The following is a 23,823-nucleotide window of genomic DNA, read 5'->3' as shown; positions in this document are numbered from 1 at the left end:
AAGATGAATATGAGATGAGAGATTAACATTTCAGCTTTTATTTACAGGTATACTATTTTCATCTGGATCTGATACACAACTTAGAAGATAGCACCTTTTGTTTGAACCCACCCATTTTTCATAAAAATGTTAATCTCTCACCTCATATTCATCTTTTGATGTCAAACCCAAATGTTTTAAGTCTACAGCAAAAATAAAGGAACTGGCCTTACTGTTCCAATACTTTTGGAGGGCACTGTATGTGGTCTGTTGGGTAGAAGGGACATTTTATGTGTGGCATTCTAAAAACAAAATGTCTAAGTTAAAGAAGAGCAAAAAGCTGTTAGAATTTGAAATGAAAAAAGACGCACTCTTTTTTGAGGCACGGGGTTTAGAATGGGGTTGTAAGCCAATTCCTCCTGCCGGGATGCCGTAGGTACTGATCCTCTGCACCAAGCTTGCCACATTCCCTGATGCTCGCCGCTGTATCGGAGTCTCATCTTTCACCTCCTTCACTTCTTTAGCCTCCTTTGGCTCCTCTTTGGACTTTGGCTCATCTTTTTTCACCTCCTTGATTCACACACACACACACACACACACACACAGACAAAAATAATCAAATATCACATGTAGCAACACATATAACAGCAGTATGACAAATTACACATCATGGTAGGAGTAATTTTATACCCAGGACACAACATGTATCATGATATTTTCCCTGAAAATTCAAATGAAAATACTTTATATATTAAATAATCATGATACTGTGTATTTTTGAAAACTCCAGCAAAGAAAACGCTGCACAAATGAAAGGTAATTCATAATTTTTAATTATTTTCTCTTGTTTGGAACCTGACAGACGTTATATCTTTTTTCATATTAATTTGTCTCTGTATTTACACGTTACACCATGTTTTTTTGTCACTCATAGCATTGCTAGAATATATACTATGGTATAAAGGATTTAGCAAAACCGGTTTAAAAATAAATACAGATTTATTTATTTTTTCAGTAATACAATAAATAAATAATAATAAAAATTGTTTTATGGCAGTTTAAATTCAAATGAAAATGTCTGAGAGAATTCAACATCTATACGCCCAACAGCACCTGAAGGTTTTGTTTATTTTACCATGAGTTCTTTGTTAGGTTTAACATTCTACATTTACATTCTTCACACCCACATCATGTAAAACGCTACAGAAACCACTGACTAGCACCTACATTCACAGTTTCCAAACACATGTAAATTCAGCAACATCACAGCCTCCCTCACACATTCAGAAAAAGGTGAGAAGAGAGAGACAGAAGAGAAATAAAGGATTGATGAGATCTCCAGCGACTTCAGACAGCCCCGGGAAGTAAGTTCTCAGCTCATCCAGTTGAAACTTGCTCTGTGCTTCTCTCACTCTCTCAATGATATTTGTATTTGGTATGGATATTAAGAGGATCTGAAGTATAGCACTTCATACTATAAACAAGAATAAAGAATCCTGAGCTGGTAGAGCTCAGGTGTATTACACCTGAATTAAGAAACCTTTTAAATTCTCGAATTTTAATTAAGGTAGCAATTACAATGTAATGAAGCAGAATTAAAATTAAATGAACTTCAAAATAATATATTTCTCCATATGAATTACCAATAAACATGTCAGCATAAACAACATACGGGGTGTTTGACCCCAAACTTTCGAATTGATTTAAAGTTGTCTGAAATGTATCTGTAGAGAATGTATGGCGAAATCATAATCTAAAACTTAAAATGATAAATCATTTAAAAATAAATTGCATTCTACAAATCAGGGAATTAAAAGGTTAATCAATTTATTATAAATAAACAATGCAATCATTTAATGTCAACAACTTTAAATCAATTAAATGGAAAAAGTGTTTCTTTCGCTAGGTGAATCTAGTGGCGCAATATTCATAAATGCAGTTACATTAAAATAATAATAATAGCAAAAAATGTTAAATTGTTTAAACCTCATTTGCTATGCCAAAATCAGAACACTTTGCATCTGCTTTATTTAGTCTACTACCCAAGGAACTACCATGGATTTTGAGGCATAATACTATGTTGTTTTTGGAAATGTACTATGGTTGATAACATGACATTCTTTGAAGTACCCTTTAATACTATGGTAAGTACTATGTAATACATCAAAGTACCCTAGCATTATTCTAGCATTGCCACAGTATTACCACAGAAACTCTACAGAAGTCTTTTTAGCTGGGTTCATATGGACTCAGACAGGGTTTGTGTTTGAGAGAAAGGCATGTGGAGCAGCGCTTTTTGTTTCCTGGAGGCTCCGGTGCAGAATGGAGAATGCCACAGGCTTTGTCCGCTCCAAACTTCCTGTCTGAGATGCTGACAAAGAAATTCCTTTTTGTTACTCCCTGCTCAGTAACCAATTTGAGGTCAGCCTTCTCAACCTTTTTAAAGCTCCTGGTTTTCTTATTATACCTTAATAATGAATAATTATAATAAGTAAAAATACTAAATTTTCTGTACATGAAACCAGTGTACTGAAAGCAGTACATAAAATCACAAATGTCCTCAGTTTAAAAAAAAAAAAAAAAAATCACAAAAACTATTCCGGTCTAAAAATAAGTATAAAAATGAAATATTTATTCAAAACACATATGTTCTAAATGCACAATTGTAGAAAATGAATTTTAAGAACACAATAAAAATGGTGCCGTTAGTGTAAAAACATTTTTACTAAATAATTATTTTCTGGTTATGCTTTTCCTGTAAGCACACTTTGAATCCTGGCTATCTGCGATCTGTCTGGTGATTCAACGAAACAGGCAATCAAATCCAGTGCCACATTAAGAAAAACTGAATGAACAGAAAACCACCTTTAGACAAAACATTACCAGTAACATGCTTTCCAGACACGACAAGCCCAAGATCTTATTCAGATACAAACTGACAGACAGACAAACTAAAACAAGCTCCTTACCTGCTCGATTTCCATGATCCTCTCCTGAAACCACCTGACTATAAGATCTTTTCGGGATCAAAGTTCAGTTAAGGGAGTGGAAGATCACCTCACACCCTACTAAAGGATCTCCACAAGGAAATAAAAGCAATAATTTCCTGCCTTTGACTAGATTTGCCATTACAACCAACTTTAATGTGGGTTGCCTCACGCTGCTTCAGTAACTACTCAAAACACTAATTAAGAGGTATACACAAATTGAAGATGAGACTGCAATACTTGCAATGACACATGGCCAGATTTCAGACGGAATTCAAAACTTGTAATGTCAAACCTAAAGAAAACCACTTCCTTCCTGTTGTCACTCAGTTTTGGCCAACCACAAGGTTTTTTACCCTCCTTTATGTCCTTACATAAAGCCAATATATCACATTAAAAAGCATTTCTTGAAATTACCTTTACAAAGTTGTCTGGGAAAAGGCCTCGTTTCCCGTTGAGGTCTCCCTCCATCCATCCCTCCTCCTCAATTCGTCGAACGTTCCTGATCACATCTCCAAGTCTGAGGGTCAACTCATCTTCGTGGGCGGCTTCATACTCAAACTCCACCACCACCTCAACTACAAAGGGGAGAACAGACGGTCATTGAAAGTCATGCTGTGATTAATTATCTGATAAAGGTTGTTTGTGACATAATGGCACAGATATTACGTAACAAGGATGTACAGTAAAATATAACCAAGGCATTTCACACCAAATACAAACTGATAAAGCAAAACAAACGCAGAAATGAATGGTCTATCTCAACAACAAATGGTCTGTTTGCATTGACACACACACTCAAACTGATATTGTATACAATTTCAAATGTATTGATGGTCCTTAAAGCAATAGTTCACCCAAAATTGAAATTTCTGTCATCACTTATCCACATGACTTTCCGTCTTTCTTCGTTGAAACACATATGGATAAAAAAAAAAAAAAAAAAAAAATCACAATAGTTATCATACAAGTAGTCCAAAAATCATATGAACGTCACATGGGTGAGAAAATTATGAGAATATTAACTTTGGGATGAACTGTTCATTTGCTGTGGGTCAATTTGACCAATTTTGAATTTCATGTTGTCTGAAATACTGGTTGAAATACAATGTTTTTCTTGAAATTTTGAGATTTTTCCTCACTTAGGATCATGAACATACCTGCACGGTTTCAACACTTAGAATTTCTATTACAGTTATGATGATTATGAGTCAATTTGACCTCATATTTAATCGTTAAAGGCAGCTGCACAAACCCAAAATAAAATGTATTTCTTTATGTCAGTTTCTCAACAAGGAAGTCTAAGGGTATTTATGTATTCGGCAAAAAAATGTCTATAATGTTATTATAACCATTTTTTGTAATGTGTGATCGGTATTAATTTTAAAGGTTTGCTGATTTTACCAGTTTTTTGTTTGTTTTGTGTGATTTCTGATTAATTGTAATGACTCCAATTAATTTCAAAACGATTGTACCCATATTTTTAACTTAACGCAGGAGTTAAATCGCAATCAGATCAACATGAACTTGACTAGTCCAATATTTAAAATGTGTCCTAATATAGTTGGATCTGACCTTTAAAGAGTGAATAAACATTCCGCACCAAGACCACAGAAGAACCGTGTGGAAATCTAGACCTTGCCCTTTACAGCCACTATTGTTTGACCTCTTTGTTGAGCGATAACTTCAAAATCACTGGGCCAAGGGCCAGCAGAGCACAGCCCTATAAACAATGTTTTAATCAAATATAGGTATGTTTACAAGGACAAAGCCAAACAATGGTCATTTTAACAGCCAAAAGCACTTAAAAGCACTTTTTCCAAGGACTTTGGAATGACCGTTTCCAAGCAAAGTGGTGTTCATCAACTTTCAGTCAAACAAAAACAACAATGTCTGAGCAATGTGTGTTTCTCTGCTACATAATCATTACCACGGACACCCTGACACAAACATCTCCCAACCATTTCCAGAGACTCTGGAAACTGTATCGTGTTAGACAATGCCTTAGGAAAAGCGCTAAATCTGGCTGTGAGAGTTGCATGAGTCTGAGAAGAATGTGATCAGCTGCATATGCACACAGTACTTCTGTTGACAAAGGTTATTTACACAGCAATGTCAGAGATAGCAGGGACTTCTCATGAAAAACACAGGGAAGAGGGAAGAGGGAAGTGTGTTTGACAGGATCTCATTCCTACCTTGTCGGGTTATGTCTGTACAAAGTATTTCTACAAACAAGTATGTTACAGTTGTAATCATCAAACAAAGTTCCCTGTATGGCCCGCATATTTTGGCCATATATCTCTTTCGAGAGATGCAAAATAAACCAGTTTAGGCCGACTTTGATGATGAGGAATCTGTGTAATGCCCCATTCTCAATGATTTTATCAGTGTAATGTTGGTCACTAGTAGCTGCTGGGTGTCCTTATGTTATTCACAGGCTGTGTAACTCGTCATAGTCTTAAAAATCTGATCCCAAATGATATGCAATGCCGGTAAAGAAATATAATGTTTTGACAAAGAAGACGTTTTCTTGCTGCTAAAAAAGTGGAAGGTTTACACACTGCAGCAGTGAATAATAATACAATATATTAGGGTTGTCACAATATCAAATTTTCACTACACAATTATTGTGGCCAGAAGAATTCACAATAACCATATCTATCTACCTTTTTATTCAACGCGGAAGTATGCCTACGGGTGAGACTTCCGGTTCATTAGCCGTTACAGATAAATAACGAGGAGAATAACAAACCAGTGTGTTCATAATTAAGATAATACATTAAAATAATATCATAAGACACACAAATTTTCAATATCAGCCAGCAAAACAAACTGTTTTGTCCAGCTAAAAATAGCTGGACGCGGATGAGACCGGAAGCTAGACCCATAGAATTTACAAATGGGCCCATTTTTACGGTAAGAAAAAGGTTGATAGAAATGTTGAATAAGTACAAAACCTCAATCAGAGGATACATTTAAAGGCATTCGTCTGGTTAGTGCATGTAACTGCACTATAGAATGTGCATGTGTAAGGGAGAGAGAGAGGGAGAAATAGAATATGTGCTTTCTGTACACAATAAAACTTTTTTTGGTAAAAAAACAAAAAAAAAAAAACAAAATGGAAATAATCTGTCGTTTTGATCTTGTTGTTTACTATATTTATTTGCTTGGCCAGTGTCATTCTGGGTTTTTGTTATTTTTCAGTTTTAGGACGTAAGGAACTTTGAAATAACTGAAATCATTTGGCAAAGTGATATGGACATGCAATGCGGTCAAGACCTGCCTTGAACTACGTTCGTCACGCGTTTCCCTGAAAATAATTGGACACCTTAGAACATTTGTCAGCCAATCAGACTAAAGCATTCAATGACCCCGTAGTATAATAAATAAATGTTACCAATCACATTCTTCTTTAAATTTACTGTTTTATGACAGGTGGCAACTAGCTGCATAATGTGACACCCAGAGGTGTAAAGTACTTGAGTAAATGTAACTAATTACTGTACTTAAGTATCTTTTCGAAGACTTTGTAGTTGTACTGATGCTGCATTCCAGGCAACCCGTAACCCGTGTTTTTCCAACCCGTGAAAGTGCACTGGAACGGCAGTCAAACCCGTGACTTCCCACCCGTGAACTCGTACTAGATCGATATACTCCCAGTTCCGCGCTCTGACGTCACATAGCCCGCAAAAAACAATAGTGGCAGCACCTACAGATGCATTTCCAAATATACAAACAACGTAAAATAAAAGTTATAACAGCTTCTCTTGCCTTATGCGCCGACAAATAAGCAAGGAGTAAGCACCTTTAGCGATAGAAATGATTGTAAATGAGCACAAGCCCCGTACGGTCCGCCATGCTGGTTTGTTTACATCTAACTACCACAATTCCTTGCGCTCAGGCAGTTTGATGTGACTTGCCTGGAACGCTACAAAGTCGTAAGTCGTGGTTTGAAGTCGTGACTTACGGGCACAAAAACCTGCCGGGAACGCAGCATGAGTATCAAAGAAATTAGCAACTTTTACTCTCTACTTCACTACATTTTGGAATGAGTATCTGTACTCTTTACTCCACTACATTTGAAATGAGTGTTGCAGTTACACATTACATTTTGCATGGCATCTAGCTTTTCTTCAGCAGTTTATTTATGCTACAAAAGATGTGATATCGCCAACTACAGGGCACTGAAATTACTTTATCTTGTGCATTTTGCCCTTACCCAAACTTGTCAACTTGTAACTTTACGTGAATGTGAGTTCCTTAGCCAGTAGTTGTGAATCACAGATGTTTTATATATGAGATTGTTTTATATATATGAGATGTAATATGTAATTATATACATGACTGCTGCTGCATGGCAATGAGGCCGAAACCAGCACATCCAGTGCAAGAAGACTTTGACTTTTTCATTTTACTTAACATTATTTTATTTATCCATTATACCGAAGATACCTTTTTGAAGGATATTGTTTTTTGTTCGTTTTGTTTTTGCAATTTTGAGGTGTTCAGTTTTATTTTGGTTTTAGAAAATAAGCGTGATTGCTCTCCTCATAAATCAGGTCCTTCTTGTTTTTGGTGCATTTTCTGTGCCTTGTCTTGGACTTTTGTCACTTCCAGGGTTTTTCCTACATTGAAAATTTTTTGGCAGCCGCCAGAACAAATTTTTATCCCGCCAAAGCCGTATTTGATCAGTTCATGTGATTTATGAGTGATGCAAATGACTGCTGCGCTTGTGATAGCGCGCATGTTAACTAATCTGGAATGTGTCTCAGACAAGTGGTTTGAGCGGTCGGATTTAAATTCGCTCGAATTCGGAGGACTGGTTTTTCACTATCGGATAGCTGTCCAACAAGAGAAAACACATGAAGTGACCAGGTGTAAACAGGCCCAGAAAGAGTGCGCGGGTAAGGGCTCTCTCTCCCTCAGTTAACATCAGAATCAGAATCAGAATTAGCTTTATTGCCAGGTAAGTTTGCACATACGAGGAATTTGTTTTAGTGACCGATAATAATAAAAATACATATTGTATATTTGTACATTATTATTTTTTTTTTTTATTATCTGTGTCCTGTTCTGTGTCCTGAGTGCTCGTTCACTCGCGTAAAGGCTGATTTTTTTTGCACCCTCAGATTCCAGTGCCCGGTTACATAAAGCACCTTAAGGGAATGACTTAAAGGATTAGTTCACTTTTAAAAAAAACTTTTGCTGATAATTTACTCACCCCCATGTCATCCAAGATGTCCATGTCTTTCTTTCTTCAGTCGAAAAGAAATTAAGGTTTTTGATGAAAACATTTCTCCATAAAATGGACTTCATTGGGACCCAAACGGTTCAAGGTCCAAATGACAGTTTCAGTGCAGCTTCAAAGGGCTTTAAACGATACCAGACGATGAATAAGGGTCTTATCTAGCGAAACGATCGGTCATTTCAAAAATAAATAAAAAATTTTAAGTTTTATAAGCACAAATGCTCGCCTTGCTCTGTTCTGTGATGCGCGTTCATGACGTCGCGTAATACGCAATGACGTTGAAAAGGTCACGGTTGACTTAGGCGGAAGTACCGAGTCAGTGTTTACAAATGTGCGGAAGGAGGACCATATACACATATTCAAATGTCTTTGAGTCAGTTTATCGTTTAAAATGCCCATTTCGTGTGCGTATCCTGGGTGTTTTAATATTAAAAAGCCTACTGACTCGGTACTTCCGCCTACCTCAACCGTGACCTTTTCCACGTAATTGCGTATTACGTGACGTCACGAACGCGCATCACAGAACAGAGCATGGCGAGCATTTGTGCTTATAAAACTTAACCTTTTTTATTTATTTTTGAAATGACCGATCGTTTCGCTAGATAACACCCTTATTCATCGTCTGGTATCGTTTAAAGCCCTTTGAAGCTGCACTGAAACTGTCATTTGGACCTTGAACCGTTTGGGTCCCAATGAAGTCCATTTTATGGAGAAATGTTTTAAGCGATTTCTCGTAGCCAATGTTGATATTTGAAATCACCAAAACAAACACGCCCCTACACCAAAAGGGTCTTGCCCCTATTTTGATAGCTCCGCCGCACACATACGTACGCAACTCAGGCAACGATTAGCTCTGTGAAACAAAGCAAAACCAATGTTACACCGTGTCTACAGCGGACGCGAACGGCGTGACAAAATACTACAGAAGTCATTATAATCAGTGATGCTGTCTACACATGATGCTGCGTGGTGCGACAAATCCCAGACAGAAAACTGCTGCCGCGTTCTATTTATGACGTGCCGACACAAATTTAAAATGATTTTCAACGGTCGCTTTATCGCGTCCAGTGTAGGCAGACTTTAGCGGTTGCGGCGCAGCACGTCCGGTGTAGACACGGTGTTACTCACCTATGGAGAAAAAACAACGCAACCTCAGCATCCGATCACAGGCCTTCCGCTCCTTGAGTTCTCTCCAGCGCTGGAAAGCTGATCCGATATTTACACGGGTCCTACTTCTTGCCTTATCTTGCGCCTTCTTGCGTTTTCCGCTTTTGTTTTTTATCCACCATCTCTATCTTTCAGTTGCTCGACTCGGCTAATGCCCATCCTGTGCACTGAATGCTTTTTCCTCCACATCATGAGTAGACACGCCCCTTTCTGCAGATTGGCTACAAGTTTGTTTTGGTACTCGGCCCCGACTCAGTTTTCTAAAGCGTTTTTTTTATACCCACATACCCCAACTTTAAGAGCCGTGCTTAGATGGGTTCTGCGTGATTCTCTTCACTAATATCCTCGGAATCTCAATCGGGCTCAGATTGATAAGCAGTATTGACGATGTCATTGCTTACAATACAACTGGAGCACATGCCACTGAGGCAAGGTGCGTGACGTTTAGATGCGCACTGGCAGTTTAGCCAATCACAACACACTGAGCCAACTAACCAATCTAAGCCCATCGTGTATTTCTGAGGGAGGGGCTTCATAAAACCATGAAATCATCTGAATATTTGTCAGAGAAGGGACAGAGGTACATTATGTGAAAAATAATGCATTTTTTTTTAAACGAAGCATGAACACATGCTAGACTACATCCCATAAACACAATCAAGCCTTGAAAAAAAACCAGTCAACCACCCCTTTAACCATTCAAGGCCAACAAAACACCAAAAATAATGCTCGTGCCTCACTGACAGCGCTTAGAAACAGACAGCGTACGCATATATTGAAATGAGCTTGCTTTTGCTGCTGATTGCATTTGAACTGCTTAAAATCACTTGTTTTTAAATTGAAATGCTTAAAGTTATGTATTTGCAGTACACAAGCCACTGTTAAGATGATTTCTGAGGGGCTGCAGCTGCACACTGTGACCCTGTTCCCCTCACACACACACACAGTCACATGACGCATAACACGCAAAACTCCGCATTTGAACAGTCACTAGCAAATACTTGAACTAATAACATCATACTTACAGTCGCTGATTCAGAAGCGCCAGATTGTCATAGCAAAGTCAGAATTGACCCTTTTTTTTTTTTTGAAATAGCCTTTGTGCATCGCCAGCCTTGTACTCTACTAGGTTCACAAAACTGTCGTCCATAAAATGTGTTGCACAAATTCAAACATTTGGGTTGTGCTGTTGTGTTGTAAACATATCTAAACCAATGATTCCTAATTGAGGCCAAATAAAGTGCTTTTTCTTTCGCATAGAAACACAGTGTCTCCCTGACATGGCTGCATCAACACTACTGCGGTTACTGAAACCACGCCTTCTTTCTTTGCGTGAACATTTGGGTGGCATTACGCAAATATTTCCACATCGTGACGTAGACATGTGGGGGCGTGTTTGAATGAGGGCGGCGTGGACGAGTCTTAACTTTTATAAAGAATATCTCTTTGGGTTTGAGACTTTAGTATTTGCAACTTTAGGGATCTCATCTATGCATGAACAGCTTGTAACACTCCAAAGAGAAAGAAACTTGAAATCACATCATACGACCCCTTTAAAGACACGTGCAAACGACCCATTTTAGTGACTACAGAGCACAGCAATGACACGCGAGCATGTAAGTGAGATAGAGACGATAGTCCAAAATATCTAAAGGTTGACAAATTTCTACCGGTTAATTGTATCTACCGGTTTATCGCCCACCTGTAAATATATGCTTTGCAAGTACTAATAAACAGCCAATATGCATGCAAATAAACAAATTAGTTAATAGTGAGAATTGGTCCTTCAAATATAGTTATTTATTTATTTTTTTCTCAATGGGAGTTTCTGTTTTTCAAATAAATCTAGTAAAATTCCCGGAACTACCCTATTCGGTCCTGACATCAGACCCTAGTAATGTTACCAGGATAGTAAAAGGCCTAGCAGTGTCTAAATAATCAAAAAAAATCCCAATGTGATGGACGAGTTCTCCAATTTTTACAGAATCCCTGTAAAAAAATAAAATAAAAAATACTTTGCTTGCATCTTACACATCTACACTTGACTAGCGCCTCTATTAAGGAATGGGTCTCACAAGTCAAGCATCTTACAGCTCTCTGGGGAGTACATTTTAAACAATAGATCAACAAGTACACAACCCAAGCCTTTTTGAGCAAACGCCAAACCATGTGCCGTCAAGATTCAAGATTTTTTTTATTCGTCACATACACAATTATACAGAGTATAACCAGCAGTGAAATGTAAGTCAGGTCCGCTCCAAGGACAGTGCAATTGTATAGACAAAAGAAAAAGAAAAGTAGAAAAAAAAAAAGAATAAAATAAAAGATAAAAAAATATAAATATAAATGTGCAGGTCAATATGTTGTTGACATAAATAGTAATATAACAGGAATGTGCAAAAAAGTTGTACAGGGTATTTAAAAAGCAGCAATATGAGGTAGAGAAAAATTATCAATAGCTTATTAATATAGTGATGTTAACATGGAGTCAAGTGATGTTATGACACAGAGTTAGAGTTTAGGAGCCTGATGGCCTGGGGGAAGAAGCTCCTCCTAAGTCTCTCAGTTTTTGCCATCAGGCTACGGAAGCGCTTACCAGATGGAAGCAAAGTGAATAGATGGTTACCAGGGTGATTTGGGTCCTTGAAGATTTTAACAGCTCTGTTTTTGCAGCGTTTGAGGTAGATGTCCTGCAGAGAGGGGAGAGCAGACCCTGAGATGCGCTCAGCTAAGCGCACAACTCTCTGTAGTGCTTTGCTGTCCTGATTGGAGCTGTTTCCATACCACACTGAGATGTGAGTCAATACACTTTCTATGGTCCCTGAATAGAACGTTTTCAGGATTGCTGGTGAGACCCTGAATTTCCTCAGCTGTCGCAGATGGTACAGTCTTTGCCTGGCTTTCTTAACCTGTGTTTGGATGTGTGTAGTCCAAGTGAGGTTCTCGGAGATGTTTACACCGAGGTACTTGAAGCTACTCACCCTCTCCACAGGGGTCCTACTGATCATAAGAGGAGTGTAGGGCTGCTGCTGTCTCTCCTCTTGGATGGAAATCTGTGGCCACTTTCTGTTTTTAACACTGTGAAGGCTGGTGGCCTCGCAGTCATCGTCTCTTCCTCTTGGTACAGTTTGCAGAAGACAAAGTTACGTATAATGTCAAACCACCATAAATCGTGGTTAGTTGGTTTTGCTTCTAATTTAGCCTTGACCATGTTTCCAACCATTTAAGGAGTGGGGGGGGGGGCTTCCAAATTAAGATGAACTTCCAAATTAACTAACTCAAAAGGCTTTATTATGTCATTGATTGAGTACATAGAAAGTATTTTTTTTATTTCGTATGCTGTGCTCTTATTGCATAGAAAACACCAGTTAGTACCAATATGACAGAAATGCAGAAACAAGTAAGTAAGGCCAGGAATTTTGGAAACTGAAAGTGTCTAGTAAAACAACAATATGACTTCTTCGTGTAGCTCATGTATCCCATGTTTCATGCTGACTTAGCCTCTCTGTTTTCGCCTTACCGAAATATCCTGCTAGAGCAGAGCTTTGCAGAAATTGTCATAATGAAATAGTTGGCCGATTTGGCATGAGTGTCAGGAGCAGATCCAGAGCCTGCGACTCTGCTTTTTGACTCTGCTCTTATTCCCTCTGCAGGCCATTTAGAAAGGAAAACAGATTAGGTAATTTACTTCTCTGCATTCTGATTGCCAAAATCTCTTAAAGCTTTACTTAAAACGCTATTCACAGTTGCCAACTTGTGAATAACTACAGGAATATACCGGGTCAGTGAAATAACACAAAAGACTGAATGGAGTAGGAAATAATTTCAGCCTTGAGTCCAAGAAACAAGGCTTTAATAAGGACAGTTTAAGTTTTATCCAACAAGCAAGCAATACAATCTTTGAAATTACCTCTTAAACCTAATTTCCACAGGTGGAGCTGAAGTTAACAGCCCCTTGTTTATTCTAAACTTTAGAAACAGTTATGGCTCATAGATGGATCAAGGAGCTGAGAAACACACAAGCGCTAGAATGCTTTCACTGTATAGTTCTGTTAGACAAACATTGAGTTCACCCATTAATGGAAATTATTTATTAATATTTGTTATTTTCCCCAAGAATCTTCACATTGAGTTGTCCTAAATTAGTTTTGTGTTCCATGAAAATAAACAATGGGGTTGGAATAACATGAGCAAATACTATTCTTTCATTATTTCAAATAATATTTCATTTTTGAGTGAACTATTCCTTCAAACTACAGTCAGACAATGCATATTATGATGACTTTGATCATTAAATCTTTAGGTCATTTAACAACATCTATATAGCAACTAGTGCTAGGGATGATATGATGTCTAAAGGTTTTTGAAAGAAATTAATACTTAAAGGTTGCATTAAATTAATCAAGTGACAGTAAAGATTTTAAATTATTACAAAATATTCAATTTCAAATAAATGCTATTCTTTTGGACATTTTATTTATCAAAGAATCCTGAATATTCAGCAGCAGAACAGTATTCAACATTGATAAGAAGAAATGTTTCTTAAGCACCAAATCAGCATATTCGATTCATTCCTGAAGGATGAAAACTGGGGTAACGGCCGCTGAAAATTCAGCTTGCTATCACAGGGAAAGATTACATTTTAAAATATATTAAAACAGAAAACATTTATTTCAAATTGTAATAATATTTCATAAAATCATTGTTTGTACAGTATCTTTATTAAAATACAAGCAGTCTTTGTGAGCATGAGAGACTTCTTTTAAAAACGTTGAAATCATTCCAATCTGAAACATTTGACTGCCAGCGTAGGTTAGAGCTTTGTCAAATCTTCAGATGGCATGCCCACAAACCATCTGATACATATTGCACACAGAAATGGCAAGAGTTGGCAGAAGTTTGCAATATAATATTAATTTATTCTGTGTTGTCTGTACAACCTCTCATAGACTTCTGACCACTGAACATTGCTGTCTTACTGCAGTTTTATTGATTTATTTTACATAAAACTGTGAAAAACAACACAACTACATGTATCTACAATGTCTACAATGCTAAAAAGTCAGTCCCTGCCTTTTGAGTTTGACATTTGCAAGATTTTCAAAAAATGTTTTCCATACAACCTTTTTGTACCAGACCTATGTATATATATATATAAAAAAAAACACACACACACACACACAAAACAAGGGCTGATTACTTAACATTCATGTCAGAACAAATGGGTGGCTCTTGGCCCAGATTTTCTGCCTATAGTCAAAAGTCTGATTATGCAAGACTAATTAGTGACAGAATAATGACTCCAGAGTAAATTCTAGCTGAAAACGTCCTTGATTCTAACCTGAACATAACTTAAACTTGAATAAAGAGGTTCTATTTTTTAAAACCATGTGCAGACAACCTCAAAATTCCACAGACAAATTTATTCAGTGCATATGTTCACTATAGAAGTGCAATCCAGGCGAGTCGTGTGTGCCATGCATCAGAGAGAGAGGTCAGACATTAAATGGGTCAATGGTTTAATAAATAAAATTACTTCACTTAACAAAAAAAACACATACAATCAATATGCGACTGGAGCTTGGAGGAAATAGAGCAACTAATATGGGAAACTTCATTTCAATTTAACCTTACAATGCCCTTAAGCAGTTTGGACTGAGCTAATAAAGACCCTGGTTGACAAACACACACACACAGTAAATAAACTAGTCCTCATTTAAAGGGGTCATTGGATGCAAATTTCACTTTACTAGTTGTTTGAACATAAATGTGTGTTGGAAGTGTGTGTACACGTCCATCCTATAATGATAAAAATCCACCTAGTGTTTTTTTTTAATCCCTGTTTTAAAATCCCCTCTCTCAAATCAGGCTGTTCTGAGGTTCCTGTCAGAATGATGTAATTCTGTTCAGACCTCTCCCACAAGAGTTGATTGACCACTAGCGTCTTACCTTAGACCCGCCCTGAGTGAGCTGAGAGCTCTCTGCCATTGTGTCAGCTCCGGTGCAGGGGAAGACAAGACGTCTCAGATTAAAGGTACAATATGTAAGATTTTCGTAATAAAATATCCAAAAACTACTTGCACAGCGTTATATATTTTATGCAGTTGTGTATTTATGTTATTCCAAAAGTTCCCAAGGATTTGTAAATCCAGAGAAATTCCAATTTTAAATAAGGACTCGTCCCTGGTCATTGTCTCCGATCAATGACGTAATATCCGCATATCGTCAGTTTCCGCTCGTAGAAACTATGGCAACACACAGACACAACTGCTGCTGTACAGTTAAACTAAATCTATTAAGGCTGCCGCGAATAAAATGCAAATTAAATGAAATGTGTTGGCCGCAGCATTAAATTTAGATCTGCTCACTGATCTATATATAATGACTGGATTGCTCATTGTGTTCTAAACTGCCGACAGGCAATGAAGCCACCAGAAGTGTTCGATCCACCATCTTACTATTCCCACCAGCAGAGAGCACCATTGAGTCACATGCAAACCGCTGACCTAAAATCACCCGATTTGAAGTGAACCAGTCGCACGGGATTAATTTTTATGTTACCTGTATGTAAATTAATTTTTACTTCAGATGTTATCTGCAATGTTTATGGTCTTTTTTGGGCAGGATAAGCATATATTTAAATCGTTTAGGTGGGTGTGTCTACTGCGTACTGCCGACACAGGTAACTGATCCAACACATTTCTTTATGTAGGCTACGTAATTATTCAGGAATTATTAAACATGAACGTAATAGTATCAGAAATTAATTTGAATATACAATGAATAATCCAATATTTTTTTTTAACCACCATTTAAATCATTACCTGCTTCAAAACGAATGCTGTTAACGAAATCATTGTTGAAACATTTGCAATTAGCCAACTGTATGATTAAAAACACTATAACAAAATTACAATAACTGTACAAGGCGAATGAAGGTATAGGCTGTGTGTATACAAAGCATAAATCTTTCTTCATATTTCAGAATGAGCACTTTATCATTTGTTATGTTGAGGTCCAGTCCGTCTGATGTTTATCGTGTTCATCCGATGATCGCTACTCGAATGAACGTAACTTTTTAAAAAGCAGGGGAAATTCCCGACATTAAAAAAAAAAACGTTTTCATGCCTATGGTGTTTGCACTGTAAGAATGTACAGGGATACTTCAGATTTAAAAACGCTGACTTGTTAGGTGATGTTTTCTCATTAAATTCATACGATTTCCTATTAATTCAACGGAATGTATGGGAATAGTGGGGAATACCAATATGGCGGCGCGGTGGCTTCACTTTCATGATGTCATGAGCAATCCAGTTTATAGATTATAGATCAGTGGAATCTACACATATCTATGGTCTTCTCGTCACTCCACCTAAGAGAGGGGCGGAGTCAGCAGAGCTCACTAGGATTTAAAGCAACATTGACTATAACAGCGTGCTGAAAACACAGCTGATTTTCACAGGGTAAAGAAGGTGTTTATTACACTACCATTGTGAAATTTTAACTAAAGTACGTTATAGACTTTTCATTAAGACCCTAACATGGGCATCCGATGACCCCTTTAAAGATTTGGAATTTACACCGAAAGAAGAACTTGGACCAACCAGAACGGAAGTTCCTGCAGCACTTCAAGAAAGAAGAGTTTTTCCAACAGAAGTCTTTTGACTAGTGTGAAAAATAGCAACAGCTTTCAAGATTGTGAGCTAGCCTGCTCCTCCTTAAAGACATACATGAAGCTGCATCGATTTTTTGGTTTCTCCAAGCAAAGCATTTTTGTCAGGTTAAAAAAATTAATAAAATATATTGTGAGGACATAAGTTTGAGACCACAGAGAAAATCTGGGATTCTTTTTGCACGTCAGTCAAACACAATCAAACAAAAGATTATTACACATACTTCAGAGGTCAACCAGAGTCCTTTCTTCAAAATCACTTGGCAAAATAACTAGTTGTGCAGTAGTTAGCATGTTGGGAGAGGCTGCTGAGATTCCTCACATATTTTCAGCCCTTTGCATGATGTCAAGAGACATTGTAAGGAGAAGGTTTATTCAGTATTGGTTCTATTTTTTTCTTCTATAAAAATACTGAAACAAAATTATTTTCATGCATCGGTTATTTTTATTAATAGGTCTTCACCGTCTGCATTCTTTCACTGATGTGGAAGGAACATCATAACGTAGCACTGTAATAATATTTCCTTCCCCACATGAGTGCTTGAACCAAATGTGATGTTATCAGTTCAAATTAGACTCAATCATTCCCTTAATCGATACTAACGGTTCTTCATTGAATTCAAAATGAAAAGATTTTGAATTAGAAATGTTCTTAATTATGTACAATGCCATTTAAAAGTTTTGGGTTATTAGTGTTGCTGCTAAAGCTTTTTATAAATAAAATGTTTTTTATTGTTGTAATACGAAGATTAAATTTAACATGACAGGGCTCTAGACTGCGACCAAAATGGTAATTTTTTGCGAGTTAAAATTTGTACGAGTGCATGGTCTGCGCTGCTCCAAAGCGTCTGCTTCATACAGCGCGCGCTGCAGAGCCGCGGCACATTATAGCAGGAGTCAGATTTCACTGATCATGTGAAGAGAGGTGCTTTCAGCACGAGCGCTTCGTGGGTAGAGCCTGGTTTATACTCGCCGCGTCAGCATGAGCGTGAAGGTGCGCATCGCGGACGGAGCGCAACGGAGGATTTTGTTTTCAAACTAAAGTAAAAGACCGCTTCTTAAACCAGAGAAGATGAACATGCTGGTGTTCTTGTAGAAAAAACATGCAAGTCCTGTCAGCTACAGCCAGTTTAGTTTTACTTTTCTTTTTGTTTTCGTTTTGAGAAGCTTGTTATCTTTGCTGTTTACCTCACGTTACGCTATGGAGGCTTTCCTTAATTAAAAAAATATATATATTAACATTTATTTGCTGCCTCAGAGTTTGCTAAACATTCTGTAATATACTTGGTATATAGTGTCCTGTGCCATGCCTGGTCTTATTCGTTTTTGTTAATAAATGTTATGTAAGCTAAGTTTGTCATTTTAATGTACCGTTTTATTGTTGTTGTGCTTTTTAATTAAGAATAACAATGAATCCATCTTTTGTTTTAGTCTTAAAAAGTGAAAGGTGTATAGATATAAGCAAAACAGACAATTACCTTTTCTTGTAAAATGTGACGCCAAGATCGCAAATTTGAAAGTGAAAGCGCGCGAAAAAAGGAATCCCTGTTCACAAAATGTAGTTAAATGTTGAACACTTTCGTTACCATATAACTAGGGATGTAACGGTATGAAAATTTCTAATCACGATTATAGTGACCAAAATTATCACGGTTATCAGTATTATCACGGTATTGTTAAAATGTGCTGGAGATGTTCAAAAAGTACCGAAACATAAATCACTTCACCAAGTTTCATACTTAAAAATCAACAAACAGCAAATAAAATGACTTTTTGTTTGCATAATCACTAAAACAATAACATTACCAATGAGGTCTGGATTTTAAATGACAATTTGACTGACACCAGTTTAATAGCATGTTCAAATAAATAATGTAAATGTTCAAATAAAGCTTTGAAAAAGTTTAACATAAAGGTAGACCACACATTTCAGCCTTTAAAGAAAAGGGTTAAATTAAAATGATAATTAATAAATGATTATATGTATTTTATCTGCTCCATAAATAATCCTATATAGCATATCTGAATTGTTTAAATGTACATAAGTTTGTTTTTCATCAACCGGTTAAAATTTACAGCAGGTCATGCAAATTTGGTCAATTTTTTGGCCAGACAGAAACTGCACACAGACTGAACGTAAATAAGTGTCTGTAAATCCACTCTCTGACAGCAGGTGGCGCTTTATACGGAAAAGCTGAATTACAGCTGATTCCCGTGAACTCCGCGAACACTTCCTTTAGGTATTACATGGAGCAAAGATGAGAACAAAATGCCATCAAATCGTTTCTGAAGACAGTCCGAACCTTCAGAGGTACATTCATATGATTAATTCATTGATATATTAATTTGTATAATTCCCTTAGCACTCTTTTAAAACCTCCCAGCTTTTCCGCCCTATTTTCACTCAGAACGAAACTACTGTGCTGCTGTGCGCTCGTGACACTGTTACTGAAAACTCTGCTTTATGCCGGACAGTATTTATTTATCGCGAGTTGTTTAAATCACGGTAATCGAATACGGTTTTAATGATAATTAAAATATGAAACGGTAATACTAACCGCGGGGAATTTTATCATGATTTATCGTCAAACCGGTAATCGTTACATCCCTACATATAACTATAAACTATGATAAAAGTTCATTAGCATGCATTGATTAATCAAATGTTGTAGCAAAAACAAAAAAACAAATTGCAACCAAATTATGTGCTCGTGTGACCAACTGAGAAAGTTAGTGCAAAAGTGAGATCAGTGGGAAGAATGAGTCTAGAGCCCTGCATGAAAGACTGCGAATTCTCAAAACATTTGTTGTTAAGATGACTGAAAGGAGGAAAAACCAAAGTGAAGTATGGACTTACTTCACGCAGTCATTTATTTACTTTATAACAGTAAATAAATATCGGTTCTGCATACCGGTTATCGGGCACATAAACATGCAAATAATTGGTATCGGTAAAAAAAAAAAAATCAATATCGGTCGATCACTAATTAAAATCCATTGCATTAAGAAACATGTAGCCTACGCAGACTAAGTGCACTACTAATCAACTGAAAGTTATTAGGCCATCCTTTAATTGTTAAACAACATGACAAGGCCATCTGTAGATCAGATCCCCACATGAGAGGAAAACAGATCAGTGTTAACGTTCCCATTGAAACCTGAGATCAGTGAGAAATGTTCACCTATTGTCACTATGCCTGTACTGATTTTGTTTGCAGTCAAGACCCGACATGACCAAGCAATGTCCACTCACACTTGCAGAGAGTACACTTGTTACTCTAACACACTTCCATACTTCCTGATTGGTTCAATTTCCAATCCAGCGCTTACATAACTCTGCGACAACATGATGAATTACTGACGAGAGGGGGGAGGCACTCAAGGCCACGAAAGCAACCTGTCTGCCAGCCGGCCAGCAGCCCACGCCACACATTTACTCTAACCTACAGCTGGGAAAACAAATGACCATAATGCCCCATGTGACATGCATCTAAAATCCCAAACATGTCCTCAGAACTTTTTCCTTTAAGCCTCAGTGCTTAGGTTCTCGAACAAAAGTAAATGTAAAAGGGACATGTTCTAACACATCTTCCACTCTAGTATGTATCTTAAGGAGGATGTGTTTGAGATTAAAAACTCTGCCCTACAGTGTTATGCAATTAAGATCCATCATTCGGATAATCGCATGATGACAAAAAAGATCTTAAGAGAAAATATCTAAAAGAGTTTTGCTAAAAGCCATATTAACCAGTCATAAAAAATGTAGCCTACTTCTGAATGTGCAATTTGCTTCTGGCTACTAACAAGCATGAGCCAATGGCTTGGTCACTTGACATAGGACGTAGCCAATAAAACAAGCACAACTCTGACTCCCTTACTAATTCCAGTAGTATAATAAAAACATAACTGCTAATAAAAATACTGTAAGTTCAATAAGTGTCAACAACCTGAAATTGAGAGGAGTAAATATGGAAATGAAGCTAACCCAAAAGAGGATTTGTAGACAACTTCTAACATTTGCACTTTATTCAAACCAGTAGTGTGGTGCAGTAGAGCATGACAATGCAAAATAGGCACTAACCTAACGTTTTCCACTTTAATATTTGTTTACCTAATACCTGCCTAACTTCTTGCAAGGGAGGTGCTTCTTATTAAAGCTGCGGTAAAAGCACTAAAGGGGGGTACTCAGTAATTTGTTGTTAGCCTTTAGCTGGCTCTTATTCGTATTATTAATAGTTTTGTAATTGACATTGACATTATTATTGTTGTTATTAATAATAGTAGTAAATCGGGTCATCGCACAGCGTGTCATGTGATGTAAACATGACGGCACCCATAGGGGTGTTAAATAAAACAGATTTTTCTAGAAAACTGACATGGTTTGGACTCTCCATCTTATTTGAGCGCATATCATTGTAATAAGACTTGTCAAAAGTGCGGTTTACTTCTGTAAAAAAAATTTTTATTAAAAATAACTGAGTAACTACACCTTTAAGGGGGCTTCCTTGGAACTGAGCCACAGCAACTAGTACAAACTGTCTTAAAAAAAAACAATCAAACAAAGTCAAAGCCACTTACATCTGAAAGGTAAACAATAATACTGTAAGGAGTTATTAATATTGACGTAAACGCCTGGATTTTACTGGTTTGGACAAGCCGAGCCAGTTTGCGACACTGGCGCCTAGTCAAATATTCATCTGATCGCAAGTTGTTGTTTTTTTCTTTTCTTTTTTTCCACTTGGATACAGTTTCTTCTTATAAAACGACGCTAAAGTGAGTCGCTCGCGCCGTTTCATTGGAAACGGAAAGGCGAAATGACACTGTGAAATGCCAATTTCACTGATCCATAAGAAGCGAGTTGAACTCACCCATACTGTCCTTCGATACGAGACCGTCTGGATCTGATGTGTACAATCTGCCGTCCTGGTAGCTGATGTTAGCTAGCTGGCTTGATGCTAGCCGCAGATCCTACTTGTGCGTGGAATCGTGTTGATAAAGTGCTTGTTTGCGAGTTTATTTGCGCTACTAATCCATTCGACTTGGTTTTGACGTCGGCCTGTTGTTTAAGTATGAGGTATGATTCTTGAGAGTACTGTGCAGGAAGTTATCCCGAAGTCTCCACCTTTCTTAGATTTGCCTCCGCGATATTTCATCGGGAGGATCCCGCGAGAAGTCAGATTTCCTCGGTGGAATGCAAAAGGCTGAGGTGTGACATTTTAGTGTAAATTGGTTATTAAAACACAAATGGCCATATCCATGCAAATATTGCAGTGATTTACCAATATAAAAATATAATTAATATATATTTATAATAAAATGTTAAATTAGTTATACTTTGCTAATTTGTACAGCAAACTATTAACTGGAAATATACTCGTATTTATTATTATTATTATTATTGTATATAAGAAGGAATTTTACTTAGTAATGAAAAAGGCGAATTTTTGTTTATCATATCTTAAATATTGTAATACAGAAAAGGATTATGTTGCATTTACATTGGGGCTGGGGAATACCAGTCATTCTGCAGTCACTTTCTCATGATATTTTTGTCAACAGAGAATGTAGGCGGTGAAGTAGCTGTGAAATCTCGTCTTCTCTCCACTGAATGTCTCTCTGTGGCTGAATTATTTGCATTAAATTTGGCTATTAAGCTGCTAACGGTAAACTGAAATTGCCCCAATCAAAGCCAATTTCCATAACCATGTACTTCCCTAAGTTTTATGGCAGGTTTGAAATGATATCTGCTCAGCCTGTGTTCAGGATTACAAGACAACCACAAAGAATTCAATTTACTGAGAAAGAAATAGTTGCATTACACTACGTCTAACGCTGGAAGAGGGCTTAGCATCATCTCAAGGTAACATGAGACCCTTTCTATACTACAACATAGGGTGAAGTCAGCTAAAATGGGCCAAATAAGGTTGAGGTATCATATCTCTTTAAATTTTTACAGAAAATCACAATAACTGATCTTATTGGTCTGAGTTTTTTAAGGCTGGCAGGGCAGAGTGTTAAGCTTGTCAGATAAATTGTAAGGTAATTGAGCCTGACATAGAAAATTTCATTAATCACTATGGGTACTAAAGCAATAAGTAAGCTTACCAACAAAGCAAAGGTTTATGAACAATGTTTTGACATGCTCTTTAAAATAAAAAAGTTTAATTTATATAAGAAACTTTGATTTCTGTTAAAAAGGTTGTTTTAGGTAGAAATGGCTGGTTAAGCTAAAATGGGCCACAATTTTCAGCTAAAATGGGCTGCATACACACACACACTTTTAGACAGAAATTGAAGGGGAAAATAGGTTTATAGGCCTAGATATGTATACATACAAAATCTTTACAGTCTTTTAAAAAAAATGCATTGCAGACAGTATGGCAGGGGGACAAGTAAAGAAAGAAACGAGAAGAGAAAGGAGAAGAAAGGAAGATGTCAGTAAAATGGGCTGCATATACACACACACACACACACACACACTTTTACACAGAAATTGAGGGTGAAAATAGGTTTATAGGCCTACTGTAGATATGTATCCATACAAAATCTTAACAGTCTTTAAAACAATACAAGCATACACACATATTTGCACAAAAAAGACACCAATAAACAGAAACAGACACCTACACAACATGATCAGTTTATTTTTAATTGCATCGTTTAATTAAATATTCATTCAACTTTCTATTTAATGAAATATATTTATGATGTTGCTATGGCACACTAAAGACAATAGTGTCAATTTACTGTTAAAAATAAACTGATTTAAG

General features: G+C 37.0%; 1 protein-coding gene across 4 annotated transcripts in view; it reads right to left on the bottom strand.

The window, feature by feature from the left end:
- The window catches only part of LOC306880688 (CD2-associated protein-like), a 53,250-nt gene extending 31,032 nt beyond the window's left edge, over positions 1-22,218 (bottom strand). For all 4 annotated transcript variants that reach the window (XM_079434399.1, XM_079434400.1, XM_079434401.1 and 1 more), the window contains exons 1-3: positions 21,922-22,218; positions 3,384-3,544; positions 351-549 (exon numbers count right to left, since the gene is read on the bottom strand). In XM_079434399.1, the coding sequence (XP_079290525.1) occupies positions 351-549; positions 3,384-3,544; positions 21,922-21,925 (364 nt within the window). In that variant the 5' untranslated portion in view covers positions 21,926-22,218. The remainder of the gene's footprint in view (positions 1-350; positions 550-3,383; positions 3,545-21,921) is intronic.
- Between the last annotated feature and the right edge of the window lie 1,605 nt (positions 22,219-23,823).

This window comes from Barbus barbus (assembly GCF_936440315.1).
Source record: "Barbus barbus genome assembly, chromosome: 14".
Taxonomy (NCBI): Eukaryota; Metazoa; Chordata; class Actinopteri; order Cypriniformes; family Cyprinidae; genus Barbus; species Barbus barbus.
Note: the sequence above shows the minus strand (reverse complement) of the source record. Positions and strands in the feature narration are given on the sequence as shown.